This window comes from Neolamprologus brichardi, chromosome 4, assembly GCF_056152115.1.
Source record: "Neolamprologus brichardi isolate AB-2024 chromosome 4, ASM5615211v1, whole genome shotgun sequence".
Taxonomy (NCBI): domain Eukaryota; kingdom Metazoa; phylum Chordata; class Actinopteri; order Cichliformes; family Cichlidae; genus Neolamprologus; species Neolamprologus brichardi.
In genome coordinates, this window is record NC_142107.1 from 2992771 (window position 1) to 3013461 (window position 20691).

The 20691-nt window shown below is 43.1% G+C and overlaps 1 protein-coding gene across 2 annotated transcripts; it reads right to left on the reverse strand.

Annotated features, from left to right (window-relative positions):
- Positions 1-1006: 1006 nt before the first annotated feature.
- On the reverse strand, positions 1007-19988 carry triobpb (TRIO and F-actin binding protein b). Of its 2 annotated transcripts, XM_087839609.1 has the most exons (17): positions 19740-19988; positions 18492-18634; positions 18016-18200; positions 15509-17603; positions 15225-15342; positions 14815-14886; positions 11384-11440; positions 9132-9200; positions 8445-8534; positions 8068-8177; positions 6776-7205; positions 5926-6163; positions 5435-5546; positions 4488-4647; positions 4251-4349; positions 3398-3484; positions 1007-2612 (listed from the first exon to the last, which is right to left on the reverse strand). In XM_087839609.1, exons 1-17 carry the CDS (start codon positions 19986-19988, stop codon positions 2451-2453), a joined length of 4476 nt encoding a protein of 1491 aa, XP_087695735.1. In that variant the 3' UTR covers positions 1007-2450. The 2 variants fall into 2 exon arrangements, with proteins under 2 accessions (XP_087695735.1, XP_006797998.1); XM_006797935.3 differs by lacking the exons at positions 14815-14886; positions 15225-15342; positions 15509-17603; ... (1 more) ...; positions 18492-18634; positions 19740-19988 and adding an exon at positions 13680-14431.
- Positions 19989-20691: the final 703 nt, after the last annotated feature.

Consider the following 20691-nt stretch of genomic DNA (forward strand, 5'->3'; position numbering starts at 1 on the left):
AAGCGCTCTGCTGCCACCTAGAGGTACGGCTGGTTCAAGACACCGCTCACAAAATGAAGGGAACGCTTCATTACAGAATAACACAAAATTTGTTAAACTTCAGGGATATCAACCTGTCCAGTTAAGAAGCAGAAACCACTGTGGATCCGTTTCACCTGCTCTGGTGGAAAGAAAAGTAACAACAGGTCAAACTGGACAACCTCCTAAAAGATGGTTTTACAGGTCATTCCCAGAGACTCTTGCTGTGCCCCCCCCCAAAAAAAAAACAACTGATTTTTCTCATGCTAGTATTATGATACGAGACCTGCAGTCCAGAGAGTCCATTTCATTAAGGATGGGACATGAAGGAGATATTAGTTAGTTTAAGGAGCTTGGAAAGAAAAGCGTCTGGACTTCTTTAAGTTGCTTGAAGACATTTCACCTCTCATCCGAGAAGCTTGTTCAGTTCTCATGCGAGATATTAGGTAACAGGCCCAAGAACCAGGACCAGGCCTGCTACTGGTGTGATGCTCAAAGAAGGGCATCACACCAGCACTACCACTGCTCTATAAAGTGACCTACAGCTGACAACTTGTGTCCATATTTCTGACCAAATCGTGAGAGATGGATTCTGTGAGGGTGGCATGAAGGCCTGACAGCCTTTAGTGGGACCTGTACTCACATCTCCAACACCATGCAGGGTTTTTTTTTCTTTATGAAACATATCCTTACATTAGATTAAGCACAGGTCAGAGGGCCCGGTGGCGCCTTTGTCCGGCAGCCTCGCCTCTGTCAGTGCGCCCCAGGGCAGCTGTGGCTACAATGTAGCTTGCCATCGCCAGTGTGTGAATGTGTGTGTGAATGGGTGAATGACTGAATGTAGTGTAAATCGCTTTGGGGTCCTTAAGGACTAGAAAAGCGCTATACAAATGCAGGCCATGTACCATTTACAGAACTGAAAAACACAAACGTCTGCAGGTTTTGGGCGGATACAATATTGCAGAAATGAAACGTACATTATGTGCTGTTGAACGTCTTTTATTGATTGCAAAAATGTGTATTTACAAAGATGACAAAGGCTCTACTGTACATTAAATATGAACACGTTTTTAAAAGTTAGATAATTCTTTTTATCGCAATACATACCGTCAATACAAAAAAACTGGCTCATTGATGCAACACCTGTCATTTGCTGTGATGGTGGCACACAGTATGCCAATAATGATCAGGAGAGACTGGAGGCTTGAGAGTTCTCAGCCATGGCTTAAAACTGAGGACATCTGTGATACGGGACAACATTCATTCAACAGCCTTTAAAAGCAACCAAAGAAAGCTGAGCTGAATCTGCTTCTGTACGATCACAGATCAACTTCCAATCCAGCCCCACCCCCTTAAACATCCAAGGAATTAAACATTTTTTGCTGTCTTGTCCTGTTTTCATCCCAATAGAGCTTTTTGAATTTTATATTCTCAAACCCGACAGAACATCAGCAAGTTTCCCAGTTCAAAAGAAAAAAAAAATACAGCAAATACGTTTGTTAAGTACTGTGTGCCATTTTCACAAAGTAAACATGACTCAAAAGCTGTAATACAGAAAACTGAGATGACAGCAGCTCTTCCAACCTTTGCCATCTCAGGCAGCACATAGGGCCAATGAGAAGTTTATTCATCCAAAAATTTAAAAAAAAAGCTGATACAGTATGAAGTCTTTATCTACAATACCACATTTAAAACAACAACAAAAAAGATACTCAATAAAGCTTTCCAGTTTTCAGACCAAGTGCGCACTCATACACACCGCTTCCACTCAAAACCAACAAAAGCCAAACTTAAAAAAAAAATTAAAAGTGCAATTTTGTACATTATATATGGCCCAGTGTAACGTAACCAGCTAATGGCTACTCTATGCTGCTCATTAAGCTAGAGAAAGAAGGTTGCCTTCAAAGCTTTCTGACCTTTATGAAGCCTGGTGACATGGTTTAAGCAGTAACAATGTCCAAAGAGGTAGCAGGTTGTACTAAACTGATAGATGAAACACGATTTTTCCCCAGGAGACTGGGCTTCAAAGCCAGATGTGATTTTACTGCAGATTTTGTTTAGTTTTTAAATATTGTTTTCAGATTTGAGTCACAGTTTTATGCATTGAAAGTACTTGGTTACATCAAGGAACAAAACTACTTGGAAAAAGGTCATACTTCAGGTTTAAATACGCTCTTTCACAACTATAACCACACAATAGAAAGCCTTTCTAACAGAAAGCAACGAAGGCAAACTTCTCTCCTGTGCTCTTATTGGCAGAGTGATTAAAATTTAAGGCATTATCAAAGTCTCCACACAGCAGGGACTGTCCAGCAAAACCAGTAACCATCCTTTCTTTCTCCTAAACAACAAACAAACGAGAAAACATCTGTTCCATATCAGTCCGCACTGGTCACTATGTCTGACAGAGCTTTAGTACCAGAAGTATTCTCTCAGTGGTCCAGGCTGTTCCCCAGCTTTTGCCCCTCCTGCAGAGCAGCCATAGCCAGCTTCAAGTGCTCCTTTAGACTCTGAATCTCTCGCTCATTTCGGCCCTTCATCCCACTCAGTTCCTCTTGCAACTCTCCATATCGCTTACAGGCCAGCTGTTTTTCCTGTGGAGCAGAGTGACAGAAAAGCTCTCAGGCTATCTCAGTGACATCACATCCACTGTGAAGGAAAAAAAACATCTTGCATGCATGTTTTAAACTAGCTAAATTACTCATGATCTGCATTTTCTATGACAATGTTGGCGTTCACCTATAGACTGTACATCAAAGATGGCAGTGCTCTTCAGGTCTAAAAAGTCAACATGTCTTCTACAGAGCATGGTGATTCATTTAGTAAATTTTGGTCCTCATTTGAGTAAAGAAAAAAAAACACCTTGGTACAAGTCGATCTGAGTAGGTACTGATGGTTGGAAAACTCTCGTTAAGGGGGAAAGATTTGTACTCCCTAGAAAACCAACCAAAGTGGTTGGTAGCTGTTGCTAGGTGAAACTGGTCACAAAGAGGGTGCTGCCAAAAACCTCACTGAGATTGTTCTGAATGACAGCAGACTGCCGCAGTCACCAAAAACTGACTTGTCTACAAATACAAGTTAGTTTTTGGCTTGTATTTGTAGACAAGTCACGGAGCAGCAGGGCGGAGATGCGCCCTGCTAACCCAGATAGCATTTGATTAAAAGCACTACCGTCTCATCTGAACACAACTTGTTTCAAATTACCAAAAAGGCAACAGCAAAAATCCAAAACCTGGGGGTTAATGTTGAGCACAAGACAATGGGAGGTCACAATAACTACTTGCATCTTTTATTTACAGCCTATTGGTAAATTCATGAAAAAAATCCACCCCTCAAACACACACACACACACACACACACACACACACACAAACACTACCATGTTAAGGAACTGCAGCTCATTTCTTAGACAGCTGATCTCTTTCTGCAAGTACTGTATCTCGTTGTCTTTCATCCTGAGTAGAACCTGGGGAAAAAAACAAAAAAATAAAAAACACATATTGTGGGTGTTTCCTTTAAATGACAAAACAGCCTGCACTGTAATTTATGTAGTTCTAGATAAGGGCCAAAACACCACTGTCATTTACTTGAGAGGCCAAACGGTCAGGCTGAAGCGTATTCTTGAATATTTCTGCAAACACTGACAGATTACTGTAGAGTCCAACTCAAACTCTGCATTCTCCAGTTGAATTTGGAGAGGTTTGTACTGCTGACATGTTTGCTGTGACCTAAATGCATAAATCATGCTAGATAATCTGCAGCTGTTACAGTGAACTATATTCACAGAGATTTATTTTTCACCCAAGGCCGAATGTACTGACCACAGAGAAATAGATTGTAGTGGAATTTCCAGCTCGCTGGACTTTACTAAAGTAGTTTTTGCAAAGTCTAATCTTTGGCAATGTTCATTGTAACCACAATTTCAACAGTATAGATATGAGAGAAAATAATAAGTATAACAGGTACTCATTTGAATGCCTCATCTATGGCATCAGATTGACTACAAACAGGTATCTTTATGTAGCTGAGCACAACACACCCATACAGCAGGCCATTTCTTAGGCTTGCTGACAGTTATTGTTGTTCTTCTAAACTAATGCTGCAGCTCTCAGTGCAACTTGCAGATTTTCACAACCGTTTCACGCTGGTATTGCTTAAAAAAAAAAAGTCCTAGCAGATACAGAAGTGCCTGGTATGCTTTCAGTTTCAGGTATACATTAAAGAGTTGTTACCTCTAGCTCGCAGGGCATCCTGTTTTTGTCCTCTGAGCCATGATCTCTGATGGCAGATTGTATTCGTTTCATCTCCTCTGTCAAACGGACCTTTAAGTCCTAAAGATGAAAAAATTTGGCCTTTGTGATTTCAAGTAATGGCCGTTTGTTTGTAGAAATCTGCATACACATATTTAGTTGGGGGCTGTAAAGTGAATGCATCATTCTTCCCAGCTGAGTATACTGCAGCTGACCCACCTGGTTCTCTTTCCTCAGTTGCTCCATGTCTCTCTCCTTGCGGCTGATTTCCCGTTCCCTCTCTGCGTTGTTCTGTTCAGCTCTGTTTAGCTCCAGACACTTCTGAGAGTAGCGCTCAGACAGTCCGGCCAGCTCTCTCTGCGAGGCCTGAGCTTCTGCCCTGCGGCAACACAAAGAAAACTGTGTTCACGTCGGGGCTTCGGTGAACCAAACCACTGAAACAACAACTTCAATGCTGCCGTTTCACATCAAGTTTCTCTTTACTCTATTACACATCAGCAGCAGTTACACAAAACAATATATATTTCATATAAAAAATAGAGTTGGACAACCCCTTTTTTCACATTATGAAAATATAACTAGAGTATAGTAGGTTTCCTTCGTGGTGCTTTTTTCTTCTTCATGACTTGAGTATTTCCTCCTGTGGTTTTAAAACCTCTTTGCTACTTATAACCAATGACCACAAAAATAAGGAAGAGCATGCAGAGGTAAAAAATGCAGTGTAGGCAACATAGTTAAGCCCTAAAATGCAGGTTCCAGCTGCAGCCACTGAGACAGTCTGTGTCAAAGGCCTGCGAAGCTTACAAAAGAAAACTAATCCATGACCAAATTCTTCCGCATTCCTTAAGCGCCTGACAGGACCAAGAGGCGGCTGTGGTAATGGCCTTACTTCAACGAGTCTGCAAATTCAAACTTTTATTTAACAGAATACCCTTTTATGGCCACGTAGCTCCCACTCAAAAGCAAAAGGACATGTTCACATAAATTACCAATGAAGGCCGAGCTAAAAGGAAGGGTGCAGTGGAAGAGTTTAAGCCGCTTTCTGACCGTTTAACAAGTAAACAGGTTATGTAATCATCCGTCATATCATCATTGTCTCCATAAGTATCAGTGTGACCCCAGTACATCTTTAAGTCACTGGCAAAATCTGATCTAAAGTTACGTACTGATGCAGAGCTCGCAGAGTCTGTGAGTCCACCGCGCCGCTGCTCAGCCTCTTCACTTTCTCAACTTCTCTTTCCAGCTCCTCTTTGTGTTTCTTCTTCAAAGCCTCCATCACTGAAACAAACTCGAGTGTTACACAATGTTTTCTGTTGTAAGTGACATTATCACACCATAACTTTACCGAGAAGGGGAAAGTTATCAAGAAAGACTGAAAGCATGTTGAAAGTACGGTGAAAACATGTTTCACAGCCTTCAACTGCATTAAAACAGAAGGATGTATATAGGTAGACGTGGCATAATACAGTAGAAATCAATTCTAATAAGAACATTCACAGGCAGGCACTGCACATTATGTCTTTTACTACAGAAAATCATGGTCATTTATAGTAATGTCAGTAAAAGTTTAATTTAAACCTGTAAAGGTTTAGTTTAACAGCGGCTATTGCTTCAGAATTTAGCAGTTAATATGTGGCTGATGTGCTTTTTGACTGACCTCGCGCTGTGTCCTGGGCCTCCTGCAGCAGCAGCCTGTCCTTCTGGGCCTCCAGCTCCTTGACTTGGCGGTCGTGTTGCTTCTGCAGCTCTTCCAGGGCCTGCCGATGAGCACGCTCCATGGCCAACAGGCTGCGGCTGCAGGGTGCCTCAGGGCCACAGCTGCCCCGCACACCTCCTCCGCCGCCTTCCCCTCCCTTCCGCTGTAGTTGCTCGACCTGCTGCCTCAGTGACGCCACCTGAGAGAAGAAAAAGGCAGAGGTAAAGCCTACTGAAAACTGGTGGGAAAAGCTGATCAATGTGCCATTTTACTGCAACACACATTTGAGTCATTTCTTTCCTACAGGCAGTCCAATGACACCAACACTTACTCCAGAGCTACCTTAGGCTTGACCTTTAACCCCATTTACTGCTGAATTTATGAAGTTGGTCTAACCGGGTTTAAGTTTAAGAAAAACCATTCAACTCTCTTTATATATAAACAAAACTGTAATTCAAGATTAAATATGCTGGGATTCTCTGTGCTTATGAATCATAGTAAGGTGTGTCAGGTATAGACAGCCTTAGGATTTGGAAATGCAAACGCATTCAAAACAAAGTCCACATCACACACAGACCAAAAGCAGGCATGAGTTTCAGCAGTATTTTTCCAGTTTACTATCTGGGTCCTTCTCAATCCCACACCGTCCATTTGAATCATGTGCTTCACCTTATTTTAGATGGAAAACACTGCTGAAAAGCATCCAAAAGCAGTGGAAAACGATAAGAAGTGTTTACTTCATCCATAGCGATGAAGAGTTAATTTGCATTTTATGTCATGTGCAAATTGGAAAATCATCTCCACGCACTACCTCCCTCTGCAGCGCCTCATTGGCTGTGTGGCCGGAAGCACGTGATCCCACTGACGGTAAGGAGCTCATCTCCTTTAAAGGCATCTGTTCAAACTCAGTCCACTTCTTCTCGATTTCCTCCTCCATGCGTAGCTTTTGGTTTGATCCGGTGCCCTTCCTGGACAGCACGGCATCCCACTGGCTGCTTGTGTTCTTCTCCTCCTGCCTTTGGCTGTGCTCTCTCCCCTGCCCCTCTCCTGCTTCTCTCTGACTGGCAAGACGAAGGCTAGAAGAGGCGGGAACAGGGGATAGCTCAACGTAGTCAAACCTACGATGAGAAGATGGGGTGGAGGCCGGGACTTCTGACTGAGCTTCACCGTGGCGCGATGTCGGTCGACGAGGGGACAGCAAAACGCGATCGTGGGAGTTTTCCTTGTCGCTGTCGGGTAATCTAGAGAAGTTTAAAAGAAAATAAAAAAATTATACATAATGGAAAAAGAAAATCAATAAATCAAATTTAAATCAGCAGAGATTAATCAGGACTTAAAATTGCTCTACAGCACGAACACTCACATGAACACAGCTGCTGGTGAGTCATTACACAAGCAGAACATTAATAATCCAAATAATTAAGCTTTGACTCATTTTGGACCATCACAGCAGAAAGTGACTTGTCAGGTTGCTGGTACATGTACAGACTCTTGTGTGGTCAACAGAAAATGTCCAAGAATGTGACGCAAACCACTCTTGAATTTAGTGTAAGCTAGCACTTCAGCGCAGCCTTCTTAGATGTTGCCCGTCGAGGCAAGAGGTTGTAAGTAACACTAAGAGTTTATTAGATGTTTAGCTTTTAAACAAATCCATTTTATATGGTTACTATGACAAACAACTTCCACAAGTTGCTCAAGAACAAAGTACTTTTTGAAATGTCAAAATATTTCATGTTGGACAGTGTGTGGGAAACATTTTGGGTCTTTATGGAGTATCTTTGTAAGTCTACCTGCCTGTGATCAGGCAGAACAGTGACAAGTTACGGTATTTGTATATATGCAGTCCTGTGGTTTGGCCATATGTATTCCCCAGAATACCACCTCTGTAAAAACGAGTGGAAGAAAGAGATTCTCTTTTTTGAAACTATCTAACTATTCTGATTCTAGGAGCCACCCCTGTGTGTCTAATCATAACTACATTTTGCCATAATTACACACAAACTTATAGTTCAAAACAATATTGTCCAGACTGGCATGTTTTTACCTGATAATAAACACTCTTTTTATTTTAATGTTAATGTTAACATGTCTGCTCATAATTACTGTGTGATGTCAGGAGAGCTGCTGGGCCGAATACACTTCTTTAAAACCTCTATCCAGTTGCGCCTGATCCCAGCTGTCATGGCAGACAGCATGAATGCAGCCTCCCGTGTCTGAAACACAAAAGAAATATATGTTACAAAAACAAAAAACAAAAAAGAAAAAGAAAAATGATGTAATAGGGTTGGGATGAGGAAAAACTGAAAGAGATATACAGAGAGAAAGGTGGAAGAGATACTGACAGAGATGTAAGACGTGATTAGTAAGAAAACACAGCAGGAACTGTTGAGTGGGTATGGAACTGATAAGGAAGATGAGAATGGGTGGATATAAAGATGGAAAAACAGTCATAGTCTTCAAAAGGTGCCAAAAACAGTCACCTGTATCTGAAACCCATAGTTCTTCTCCACATCAAACTCTGACACATTGACACAGGATTTTAGGTCAATCTCTCCATCCAAGTCATCTTTCTGTACATAAACCACAGGAACATGGTTTGCATACTTCTCTTACAATTTCATATTCTCATTTAAAAAAAACAAAAACAAACTAGACTGCATATAAAAGATGGACATAACCACTATAATGTCATGCACTGGTTGACCAAGTCCACTTTTAGGCCTCAAGCTGAGCATTTTCACAACCTTACAGGGGTGAACCTGACTGAAAAACCACGGCCCACCCATATGGCAGTGACATGTTGACCACCATGCATCACTTTTTGAGTCTAATGGAACCATATTTTAGAAAGAGGACATTATACTGTATTTAATGACACTTAAAACAAGTGAGCAGGACCATCAACCCTTTAGAAAACCATTTAATGAGGTGATAAATCAAGTGAGCACTAGTGTCATTTCTAGAGACTTCTATTTCCAGCCATATGAGTCGCCCAACTGCTGCAGAAAGCAAGATTAAAGCAATTCTAACATTAGCTTTTCTTTTCTGACCAATAAGCTTTGTCCATCTTTTATACAGTCTACATAAATAATGCAAGTTTGCTTCAGTACAGCCACAAAAAATGAACTAAACAGACATAAAATAGTGTGAAATAAATAAATATATACCTCCTCTGCAGTGGAGTCCCTGTAATACTTGAGTCCTGCATCAGTCAGAACAAACCAATGCTTCTTCCACTAAAGAAACAAAGACTGAATTACTGGAAGCAGCAACTCTAAAAGGCCAAATATGTAGACAGGTAAAAAAGAAGATTTTCAGTCCTCTATGCAGTCCAGTTGAAAACTAAGTACTTCCTATTCGATAGCTTGTAGAACCACCTTTAGCAGGAACAATTCGAACCATTTTTTTGTTTCACCTTATCAGTCTCTTACATCTTTGTGGAGGAATTTGGCCCACTCTTCTTTACAACATTGTTTCCGTGCAGTAAGGTTTGTGCACATTTTTTTATGCATAACTTTCTGAAGGTCCTGGCTTAGCTCTGAACCTTGACTGGGCAATATCAGCACCTTGATTCCTTCTTTTTCAACCACTCTGTAGTACATTTGCTGCTGTGCTTGGGATGTCCTGTTGCACGACCCAATTACATCCAAGCTTTAGCTGTCAGACAGGTGGTCTCATAAGTGACTGTAGAATACTTTGGTATGCATAAGAGTTCATGACTGACACAGGTGGCCAGGTCCTGTGGCTGTAAAATATGACCAAATCATCACACCTCCACCATCGTGCTTAACAGTTGGTCTGAGGTGTTTGCGCTGATGCGCTGAGTTTGGTTTTCTCCAAACATGTTGGTGTACATTAGGCCTAAACATCTCCACTTTGGTCTCGACTGTCCAAAGGACATTGCTCCAGACGTCTTGTAGTTTGTTCAGATCCAACTTTGTAAACCTACGCCTAGAGCAGAAAACTACCAAAACTTCTATTTTTAGATGCGCTCACACTTGCTGATGATCAATAAATCAAGGCAAACATTTGAATGGAAGCAATCAGGGTGTACTTTAGGGCTGCCACAAACGATTATTCTGACAGTCGACTAGTCACCGATTATTTTTGCAATTAGTCGACTAATCAGATCATCATCCGTTGGATGTAAAAGTACAGCTTATTGCACCAGCAGCATCTGCTCTTATATAACTATCATTAGCTTACAGCTTTAAGTGTTTAAGGTATGTGCTAACTAAAAATAAAGACAAGATGATAGTTTATTAAATTTTAATGAAATTTGCAGATTGTTTCAGTGAAGTTTAATAAACTCCTTGCTATCTAAAATATAACCGGAGTATATTCTCGAGCATCTCACACTTCTGATAATCAGCTGTCTGCTTGATGTTTACTCAGCTGTGTAAAAACTATAACTTTAATCTCAGCCAAACCGATTTACTCAGGAACAAATAAAATACTAAAAAAAGCCAAACAATAACATTTTTAAGTTATAGAAGTGACCTATATATGTTTAACCTGAGTAGCGAAAGACGGCGGTGGGTTTGAAAACGATTTGCCGGACGTCCGGTGTTCTCAGCGGCTCTAGTGAGCCTTGCCCCCGGCTAGCTATCGAGCTAACAGACGTCTCCGAAAACGTTGGAGCGCTTTTGAAAATATGTGGTGTCTTGATAAACTGAGCAGATATTTGAGGTTTATACAGTTACATTCTCGCCTGAAAATATGTTAAACGTTTATTTTGTGACCCAGAAAGAATAATAAGAGTAATATTAAAACTAACTAGCTGCCGCCATTGTTGTAAACTGCGCTGGGCCGCGCTATGAATTCTGGGACACAGTTACTTCTTCGGGGTTTAACGACAGCTGGCATCCTTGTCCATGCAGTGCTGCCATCTTCTGTTTCAGTCCGTTATGACACTCTTAAATCCTACTACTTATTCCTGCGTCAAACGACGTGTCGACTATTGAATCAGTCGTCGACGATTTTGATAGTCGACGTAATCATGACTATCGTGGCAGCCCTAGTGTACTTGGTTTTTCACATCACTGCATATTCCTTTGAAAAGTCTTTTTTTCACACGGCTTGAAAACACAACAACATAACACGCCATCTAAGACTGTATCGGAATTATTATTATGTTCTATTTTTTTCGAGCGAGCCTGGTCTGAAAAAGCTGAGACAAACGAGGGGAACAGGAAGCCTGCATGTGTGAAGCGAGAAGCTCTCTCACCCACCCAAGCGTTTCATTCAAACAGAGGACACACCTGTTATGCCTCAAGCCACCAAGCTATTAACATGATAACAAAGATAATCTGCTGCTATCGCCTTACAAACACCCTGTCTCATTAGGAACGAGTGATGCTGGGAAGAGGCTAAGAAAGGAGAAGGAGTGACAGGAGGATATGACTTGGCTGCACTTTACCTCCCCCCTCTCGTCCAGTTTTGACATCCATCCCTTTTTGAAGTTCAGGAGGTCGGGCTGTGAAGCAGAACAAAGTCAAAGTCGCCAAAGAAAATGCAACAAAAGTTCAACGCTTTTTAACGAAGGAAGAAAAAGTGAAAGTGAACAGAAACAGAAAGAACGAACTAGGGTGGACAAACCACACAACCCCATATTAAAGAGCGGGTAGCGTAGTATAATTACAACAACATTTATGTTATGAGCAGCAACTACATCACTACAGGTTTATGTTACCATTGTACATAAAAACCAGAGACTCCTGACTTATTTTGCCACAGAGCCCATAATTTGGTTTCCAGTGTGAAGAAGTGATAGGCCAAGTCAGTTAAAGCAGTTTATATTATATTACATATATTACATCCTCTACTGCTTTACATTTAACTAGATGGTAAAGCAGACAGTATTGAGCTCACTCAACAATCTATATACATCAACAGCACTGTGTTTACGTAACAGGTTGCTGCTCTATTGCACTGCAGCAGGTTTGCTTTAGCTTCAAACACGATGACAGGAAGAGGAAAACATGCGCTAGGTACCTCAAGATGAGGTGATCCCAGATTAGAAGATTAGCCAGCAGCTTCTTTTTTCTTCCTTTTTCCAAGCAATACATTCCTGACTTGGCTTATCTCTCATTCACCAACAAGTACATTCCTCGCTTTTTAAATCTCTCTGCATTTGTCAGCTCATCTCCAACTGGCATCTCGCTCCCCACGACTTTCCACTCGTTTTTACTTTGTTCTTCTCCCATCTGTTTGCAAGTCTGTACGCTTAATATAATTTCTCTCGTCTGTCCTGTCATCTTTAACTACCCCTTTTCTGTATTTATGTTCCATTATGTACTTGCATTCTTGCAAGCCATGGTACCGCCCACTTTCTCTCTGTTTGAGCCAGTTAATATATGCCACTGATCTCCTTTAATCTAACAATGATACAGTCTGATGACTCCCAACAACAGAGTATAACAGGAATAATGTAGGGAGAAACCCCAGGTTAACACGACTTTGATGTATTTGACAGATCCAACTCAGTTTCCTTTTATTCTTAATGAAATTATGTTGAGCTCTTCAACTGAGAAGCATTGTTGGGTGTAGACACACACACACAGTCGAGCATCATATTTAGACCTTTGTTCACTGAGAGCATTTTGTTTTGTTTTTTTAATTCTGTTCCTCATTTAGGTGTAATTGCACCTTACTGTGCTATTTTCTCTGTTTATTTTATTGAGCTACTGTATTTAAGCTCTGTTGTTATAGGTTTTGTTTAAGAAAAACAATCGAACTAAACATGGCTTTAAATCCATAATGAACACCGATTGTATGCCTTGAAAAAACAAAAAAGACAAGTCTAAAATACAACAGAAAGTTATCTGTCAAACCTAATTACAAATTATTCACATCATGTCAAAACATGCCCATGAGCAGAAACAGGAAGCAGATGGTTGACGTAGAAAAACGGACACCTGTTAAGCAGTAAACCCTTATACTATCAGAACCGTGACCTTGCTTGAAAAGGTCATAAATTGAAGAAGGGAAAACAGTCAACTGAACAGACAACATCACTTCTTTTCATCTCCCGTTTCCTGTCACTATAAAGACGTATTGTCTGGTGAGCTTTGTCCTTAAGGTTAAACAGGTTTCACCTTTTTTCCTTATTGTGAATGAGAGTGTCCCGGTATAGAGTACACTCATTGTAAGGCCAACTCCTAAATTACTATTGTTTGGACAGACAGTACTTCTAGGTTATTAAAAAACACCTGCCAGCTTCGCCTGGCAGTGTCTGCCTGTTTGCAACCAGAGGACATGTGTCACAGCTGGCTATAAAAAAAAGGCACACATAGTTCAAGCTACAAGCTAGTGCCAGTTACTGTAAACAGTAGCAGTAGGGTAAAAGGGGAGGAAACTACACCACGCTTTGAAAGCAGTGTCAAGTACTTCGTTTCGACAGCAGTTACTTTACTTGTTTTTCTCTATACGTTAACAAGGAACCACAAATAAAACTAAACGAATAAAAGTCACTTTTAAGCTAGCGGTAACTTCATGTACACACCCCTCGAAGTCAAACAAACGCTCGCCACATTAAAACTAGCTAGCTTTGTAAAGCTAATATACGTCAACATCTATGATAAACTAGCTAAACACTTTAACGGCTAGCCGAGAGGCTTCGTTTGAAAAGTAATGAGGTTCAGGAAGACGTGACAAGCAGGAAAAACAAAGTGTTTTCAAAGTACAGCCGTACAGTGAAGGAGGGTGCCGCTTACCGTCATGATAACAGGATCCGGGCAGGGTGAGATAAAGACACAAGTACTGTTACCGCACGCAAGCTTAATTAGCTATTTTAAAAAAAATCACCTTACTTTATCGCAGGAAAAGTTAAGATGAAACCCCGCCATTCATACCCATGTTAACCCAATCAAGCGAACTGCCAGCGTCCTGAGCACGTACCCCGCCTCGTTAAGTGGAGAGTGCGTCCATGTCGCTGCACGCGGACGAGTTTTTCGCGTTTTAAAAACAACAGCAAAAACTATTTTTCAACTTTGTGACAAGTGGAGCGGAGCTAATGTAGCGCTTCAGCCCTGCTGCCTGTTTGCTCGCTGCTCTCGCTCTCTGTCTGTCTGTCACTTCCTGGGCGGGTCCGCGAAGATCTGTTCAGAAAACAAGCCTACCACCTACTCCGTCGCCCCACCACCCCCAAAAAACTGCCTTGGCTATGAAAACGGGGTCCGGGGAGCTCCTGCGGGGGAGAAAGTGGGGATCCATCTGAGTCTCCCTGGGGAAATTTTACCCTCCTTATTGACTGAAGCCACACAGGTATTTCCAACAAGATAAGATATGGAGGGGGGGAAAAGTCTGTCAATCTAAAGTCCTAGTCTGCAAATACAAAATCCTGACATTCCCTCGCTTAGACAAGCTTTCTCGTCTAAACTCTCAAAAAAGACTTGCCACATTTTCCCGTCTGAAAATCTCTTGCACATAAAGTGGCACCCCCACCCTCCTCTACCAAAAGCCTCTCTTGTAGCTATTGGTTTCAGTTCAGGAATTTCAACACATGCCCCAGCAGACCACAATTGACAGAGTTCAGTCAGTGTTGTGAAATGACTGCAGGGTGTAGGTAAAAAAGATAGACACGCGACTGTCAGCTGTTAAAAGGAGAATTTAAAGAGTGTATGAACAGACACACCAGCAACCTTAACCTTAAGCACATAAAAAGCTTTTGCAGTTACAGACAGGAGCTGTGCAAACACTGGTAAATATGTGACAAAAAGGGATATTTAAATAGGCGGGACTGCAGTAAAATTAAAACAGCGGTTTTATTACGGTGAATCACAAAATACATGTGGCATATGCAAGGCATGCAAGTAAGCAAGACTAAATATTTTTGCTGTGTAAACATACCTGCATTTGTTCTGATCTGTGATAATAACCTTTCCAAGAACTGCCCTCATCTGCTGTGGGACTGCCCGATCTCTGGAAAAGAGCAGCTTGTAGTTATTAACCAAATCAATACGGGACTGAGCAAACATGTCCCATCCATAGAGGTGTTTTGTTTTTTAAACCTGATGTGTGGTATATGGTAGATGAAGTTAGGCATTAACATATTAGGTAATATAATATATTAATAATATAATATAACAATAAATGCCATTGCAAGGTTTTATCAGTTCCTACACCCTTCTATACCATTTGCACTCTCTGTTCCCAGTCTGCCCTACTGCTTACTTTCAGATACCTAAATCAAGAAGCTAAAAAAAAACGTGGGTTTCTTACATCCTTTAATTAACTCGCATGGGCCTGAGCCGGCCTACCTGTAATGAGGTGGAGGAGTGAGCTCGAGATAGATACCCAGTGCCACCACTGTGCCATTCTCTCTCAGTGTCTCCTGTATCTTCCCACTCTCTGGAGGGAAGCTTGCTCAAGGAGTGGCTGAAACAGCAGACAGGTTATTAGTGTCTCTAATTAATCCAGTCGAATGAGGTAGAAGAAGCAAAGCTGGCAAGAGAAAATACATCTTCCAAGAAAATGTTGGCGAGTAATCATACCACTCAACAAATGCTCAGTTTAACATATGCAGGTGTAACATGAGCCTGACCTGGCAGGCTTGAAGAGCTCCTGTCTTCGGACGGACTGCTGGTTCTGCAGCCTCCCCGCGTGGCTCGGGGCCTCGCTGTGATGGATCATTTTGACCTTCGGTACATCAGCTATCATGGCATACGCCTCCCTGTTCCGCCCTGTAGATCCCACAGAGAGCCGGCCCGACTCAGAGGACTCCATGGAGCTTTGCGAGGAGGTGTGCCTCTGCATTTGAATGGGAAGTGAAGGGCTCTCAGGATGACGGGAGGTCCTCTTGTCATTAGGAGAAGGGCAGCGGTCTTCACGGATGTTTCTACCGACACTGGATCTGTTGCTGCCTGGGCTCCTTGGTCGTTCCAAGGTGACAGCAGTGGATCTGTTGCCACTTCCACCATGTCTAGAGGGTGAAGCAGCCCGAGATAACGAGGAGCTCTGGAGGGAATGAGATGATTCTCGCCATGAGCGTGGTGAGCGATCAGAGTTGGATTTTGTGTCAGCGTGAGTGTTTTTTCTCTGAAAGAAATTACCAGAATCTCCATTAATGGCACTTCTGAGGACTGAGTACCCCGGTGGGTGACTGCTGTCTTTCCTAGAGGGGGAGGAGTTGCGGCTGTTTTGATTCCTGCTGTTGAAGGAACTGCTAGTTTCTGTTTTGTGTGCCAAACGTTGGTCAGAAGCATCAAAAGTTCTCCTTAAAGATGACGAGTTGTATCTATCATGACTTCTGACTGAGCTGTTAAATTCAGACTTGTGCAGCAAAGGCTGAGTAGGAGTCTCGTAGCTTTTCCTCAAAGGGGGAGATTTATGACTTTCACGACTACGGCCATGTAATAAGCTACCGGTATCTGTTTTCTTCAGCTGATACCTGCTGGGGGTGTCATAACCCCTCCTTCCAGGAGAGGAAGAACGGCTATCCCGACCTCGACTGCTCCTGGCAGGGCTTGATTCAGTCTTACGCAGTATGGAATGACTTGGTGTATCATGACCTCTTTTAGATGGAGACGGATGGATGGGGACTTCTTGTTCTTGATCTTTCAGCCCATTTCTAACAGATGGGTTACGCAACAGAGCCTGGCTCTCAATATCATAACCTTCTCTTATCGGGGACCCACAGCGTGCGTGGTGACTGCGCCCATTTAGAGACATAACGGACTCAGATTTATGAAGTAGTGATTGGCTAGATGAACTGTAGGTCCTCCTTGGCGGTGAGGAGCTGCGACTGTCAGAAGTCCTTCTTGATGGAGATGAAGTCCTTCTGTTATACACACGTCCATGTGATAAACTAGTGCTGGCTTCAGTTTTGTGAAGAGGCATTTGGCTTGAACTGTTAAAGTCCTTCCTCTGCGGAGATGAGCTCCTGGAGTCGCCACCCCGACCACTTAAAGACCCATTTGCTTCCGTCTTTCGCAAGGTACTCCTAAAATCAGAAATCATGCTGGATTGGGATTTGACTGAACTGGCAAACGATTTGAAGTTTCTTGGCAGGGTTCCCGACTCAATACGTCGCCCATGTGTGCCTTGCAAGGAGCTTCTGGACCCCGGCTCCCTCCCTGGAGACCTCCCTCCACCGTCAAAGTTAGTCCTGCTGAGGGAAGCGATGGATTCGCTGCGTCGGAATGTCGGGTTTCCACGTGAGGGAGAAGACGAGCGAGACTGCAGAGCCGAGCTTTGCCTCGGGGAGTTGTACGACCCCGACTGCTGATAGGAAGAGACGGGAGAAGAAGGGCTTACACGGCCGTATGAACTGCCGAAACCCTTTCGTCTGCTAGAGGCCAGCGACTCCGCTATTTTAAAGGGAGTAGGGCTCGGAGAGCGAGGGCCGACTTGTGCCTCGACCTCAACTGCAATTTCATATGGGTCAGGAGGAGGGATTTCCACATCCACGTCCTCGTCCACAGCCTCTGGTATCTGCCTTTGAGAAGCCACACCAAGATTAGGATTTCTGAAGGGAACGATGTCTTTGGGCTCGACGTTCCTGCTGCTGAAGATGGGATGGCCTCGCTCGAAGTGGCGGAACGGAGCGGGTGGGCTGCTGTCATGGAGCGAACGGGCACCTGCTGCCCTCCCCAGCGAGAAATAGCCACTTTCGCGCTTCTCTCGCTCTTCTTTCAACCCTGGAAGAGAAGAAAAATATTTTTTAAATAAGATGAAATAGAAAGAAGCAACGGTAACAGAAATAAGAGAAGCAAAGGTCAAAGTTCAACCTCTGAGCAACTACCGGAGGTTTCCTGACACAAACCGAGCTATATTGTATTACTGATAATTGCTCTTGGACACTTCACCTGATGACAGCAAATAGTATTGCCAAGTAAATAACACCTCTGGCTGTAACTGGATATAGATTGGTCAATTGCAGCACGTCACAAGTTTACTAAAGACTCAGTCGACCGCTGTACGGAGTATTTGCAAATATCTTTGGCGATTCTGCTACCTCTGTTTTTCTCTTTCCTATAATTTTGCTTTGGTTTATGAGTCTAATGTTCTAAGAAATTGATTCAGCAACACACAATGTCAGCCTACAAGTACCCGAATGTCTACTGAAGCTGTCTCTGCTCCGAGAGTCATCCATCCAAGCCCTTGGGTTGGGGCGGTGGGGCGGCGGGTCAAGCCGGGTCATATCGAGTTTGACCAGGTGGCGACGGATCGGTGGGTATTCGTCCTCTGCACTGGCCGAGCCACTGAACTCCTGGTAGTCGCTCTGCTCACGGCAGCTACGTGGAAGAGGAGATGGAAGAAGAATGACGAGAGCAGAGATGAACGAGGTGAGAGATCGGGAGTGGGGAGTGAAAAGCAAGAGAAGAAGTCTCAGAAATTTGATCAGTTTAATAGACACGTCGTAAAACTTAAGCCATTTTTCAGGTCAGAGAGCATGGTGAATGCAGGAAGATCAATACAAACTACAGTACCTTTTAAATCTAACTCCACAAACTCTCACACTACACTTTAGAGTCATTGAATTGCCATTGCAGCTCCTTTTATCATCACGATGCCTTCTTTCTTACCTGTCTGTGCTGTCGTCGTCAGCCTCGCAGATATAAAGCTCGCAGTCGGGGCTCAGGATGCACAAAGAGGGCTCCCCATAACCCAGACGACCTCCATTGACATCGCAGTAGCTGCTCACCACTGACAGACCATCAGAATCCTCCTGATAGGATGAGAGGGAAAGACATGGACCAATCACAATTTTGCGGCAAACTCCATCCCTCTATCTCTCCAAGTCACAAAAAGAGGAGAGGAAGTGATGCGCCTCCACCGGCACGTGAAGGTTCACTGAAAGTACACATCAGTGTGCATACATGACAAACCCTCTTCGTCTGGCTCCGGCTCCTAGAACAGCAGTTTTGATAATAGCGTCTGTCCCCTCTGTCCTCCCTGACAGACGCTCACATGTGCTGCTGTTCGATTAGGGTTACACCTCTGTAACCCGACCTGGCTCGTGGCTTTCCTCATTAATATTTCATCACTTTTTTTTTTAACTCGTTCTCTCCATAAACTTTGCCGTCTCAAGGAATGATTGAAAACTGTCTGCAAATGCCAGAAAATGACAATCCCCAACACCTTCTAGGAATCTACAGGTAATATACTACCAGATCTAAAAGAAACACAATCAGGTGTAAAATATGCACAGAAACAGATTATTGCAGACGTTTCATGCATATCAAACAGAAGCTGGGGCACAGGTTTGTGCCGTTTCGAAACTGTCCAGAAACATGCCCATCCTCTCTGAACTCCCGTCTAATATTACAAGTCATTCCCAAGAGGGCAGTAAATGATCCAGCTTCATTCATTTTTAATAGAAGCCACTACTGCTACCCTGCTCCGCGCCAATGGCTCTTATTCTCCGTCTCTGATCTCTCGTTCATTTACTCACAAGTAGTAAAGTTTCAGACATGATCACATTTACTTTGTTTACATGTAAAGTTGAATGGGAATTTCTTCATTGGTCCTTTCTTTAACCAAAGAATCAAACTCTAGGGTCAAGTCAGGTGTACTTAAGTTTAAGAGTAATCAGTAGATTATAAAATTAAAGTTAAAGCAGTACAGCAGTGCCTTATTGATTCCTGCACCAGAACATCTGACCTCAGTGCTGCGCTGCCTTACCGCTTAGACCTGTGACCTCTAATGCATCTTCCTGCTGCTCTTCACGTCCAGCTAATCCCATCACTCAGCACACATTGAGTTCTCATTATCTCTTCCTGGTTACCTTGCTGCTGTTGCTGCTCTGCACATCACCGTCCTGCTTGTCTCACCTTGCTGCTGGTGTCTCTTTCCTCCGTTTGGGAAGAAATCGGTGTTAACGCTTCTCCCTTTCTTGACCCAATCCCAGTTTTAGCCCCGGCTCCGGACTCGGGAGCGGATATCTGTTGCTGCGTGACCACAGTGCTCTCCCCCGCACCGGCGTGCAGGTGCCTCTGGCGCAGGCAGTCGTGGCAGCGGGAGGGGTCGAAGATATTGGGCTGGAACTTGGGGCAGATGGGCTCATCGCCGGAGAGGGCCATGGTGAACGCAGAGGGAGAACCTGGATGTTCATTGCCTCCAACAGAGAAAACTGGGAAACAACAGCAGGAAATATGCAGAAATATTTATCTAACACTTGAGGAAGACTTATTAAAAAAGACTGTCAAATTACAAAAGTGTTTCTGCACATTAATTCTAATTTGGTAACGTACAGAGCAAGCATGAGCCACTAATGCGTGATTGTGACACATTTCTGTAAGGTGGTGTAAGCACAGAGCAGCTGCAAACAGTGCATACTAAAAAAGGGAGTTTTGTTTCAGGACGTGAGAACTGTTAAGATCACTGATAACTAACCGCACTCGCAGCTGATGAAATGCAGTCCAGTCAGAGCAGTTCCACAGTACTACACACCACAAGACACATGCACTGTAACCAAGCAACTTCTACAAGCACCAGCGCCTCTGGTAATAGTCAACATGTCAATTAAGCCTTTAATAGTGTAAAACTGAGGATGGTAGAAATATATAAAAATGGTTTTGTTATGAAAAAGATTTAAAATTACCTGACAAGAGGGGCTCCAGCCTTCAGTGTGTCATCATTAAGGATGAACTGCCCATCAGACCCCCATCAGGCACATGCCTCCTCTTCCCCATGCTCTCTGTCCTCCCGGCCTGCCAGACACTTAAAACAATCTGATTGGCTGCTCTGACAATGAGTGAAACTGCAGCATCTGTGCCATCCATG

What these genes read in the sequence shown, in the direction of transcription:
- triobpb (XM_087839609.1), bottom strand. Translation starts at nt 19,988, where the DNA reads ATGGCCCTCTCCGGCGATGAGCCCATCTGCCCCAAGTTCCAGCCCAAT. An exon ending in AGCTCTCCTGACATCACACA is followed by an intron (nt 7,206 to 8,067) that starts GTAATTATGAGC and finishes AAACTTCTCTAG; the next exon opens with ATTACCCGACAGCGACAAGG. An exon ending in GGCCCAGGACACAGCGCGAG is followed by an intron (nt 5,547 to 5,925) that starts GTCAGTCAAAAA and finishes AGTTTGTTTCAG; the next exon opens with TGATGGAGGCTTTGAAGAAG.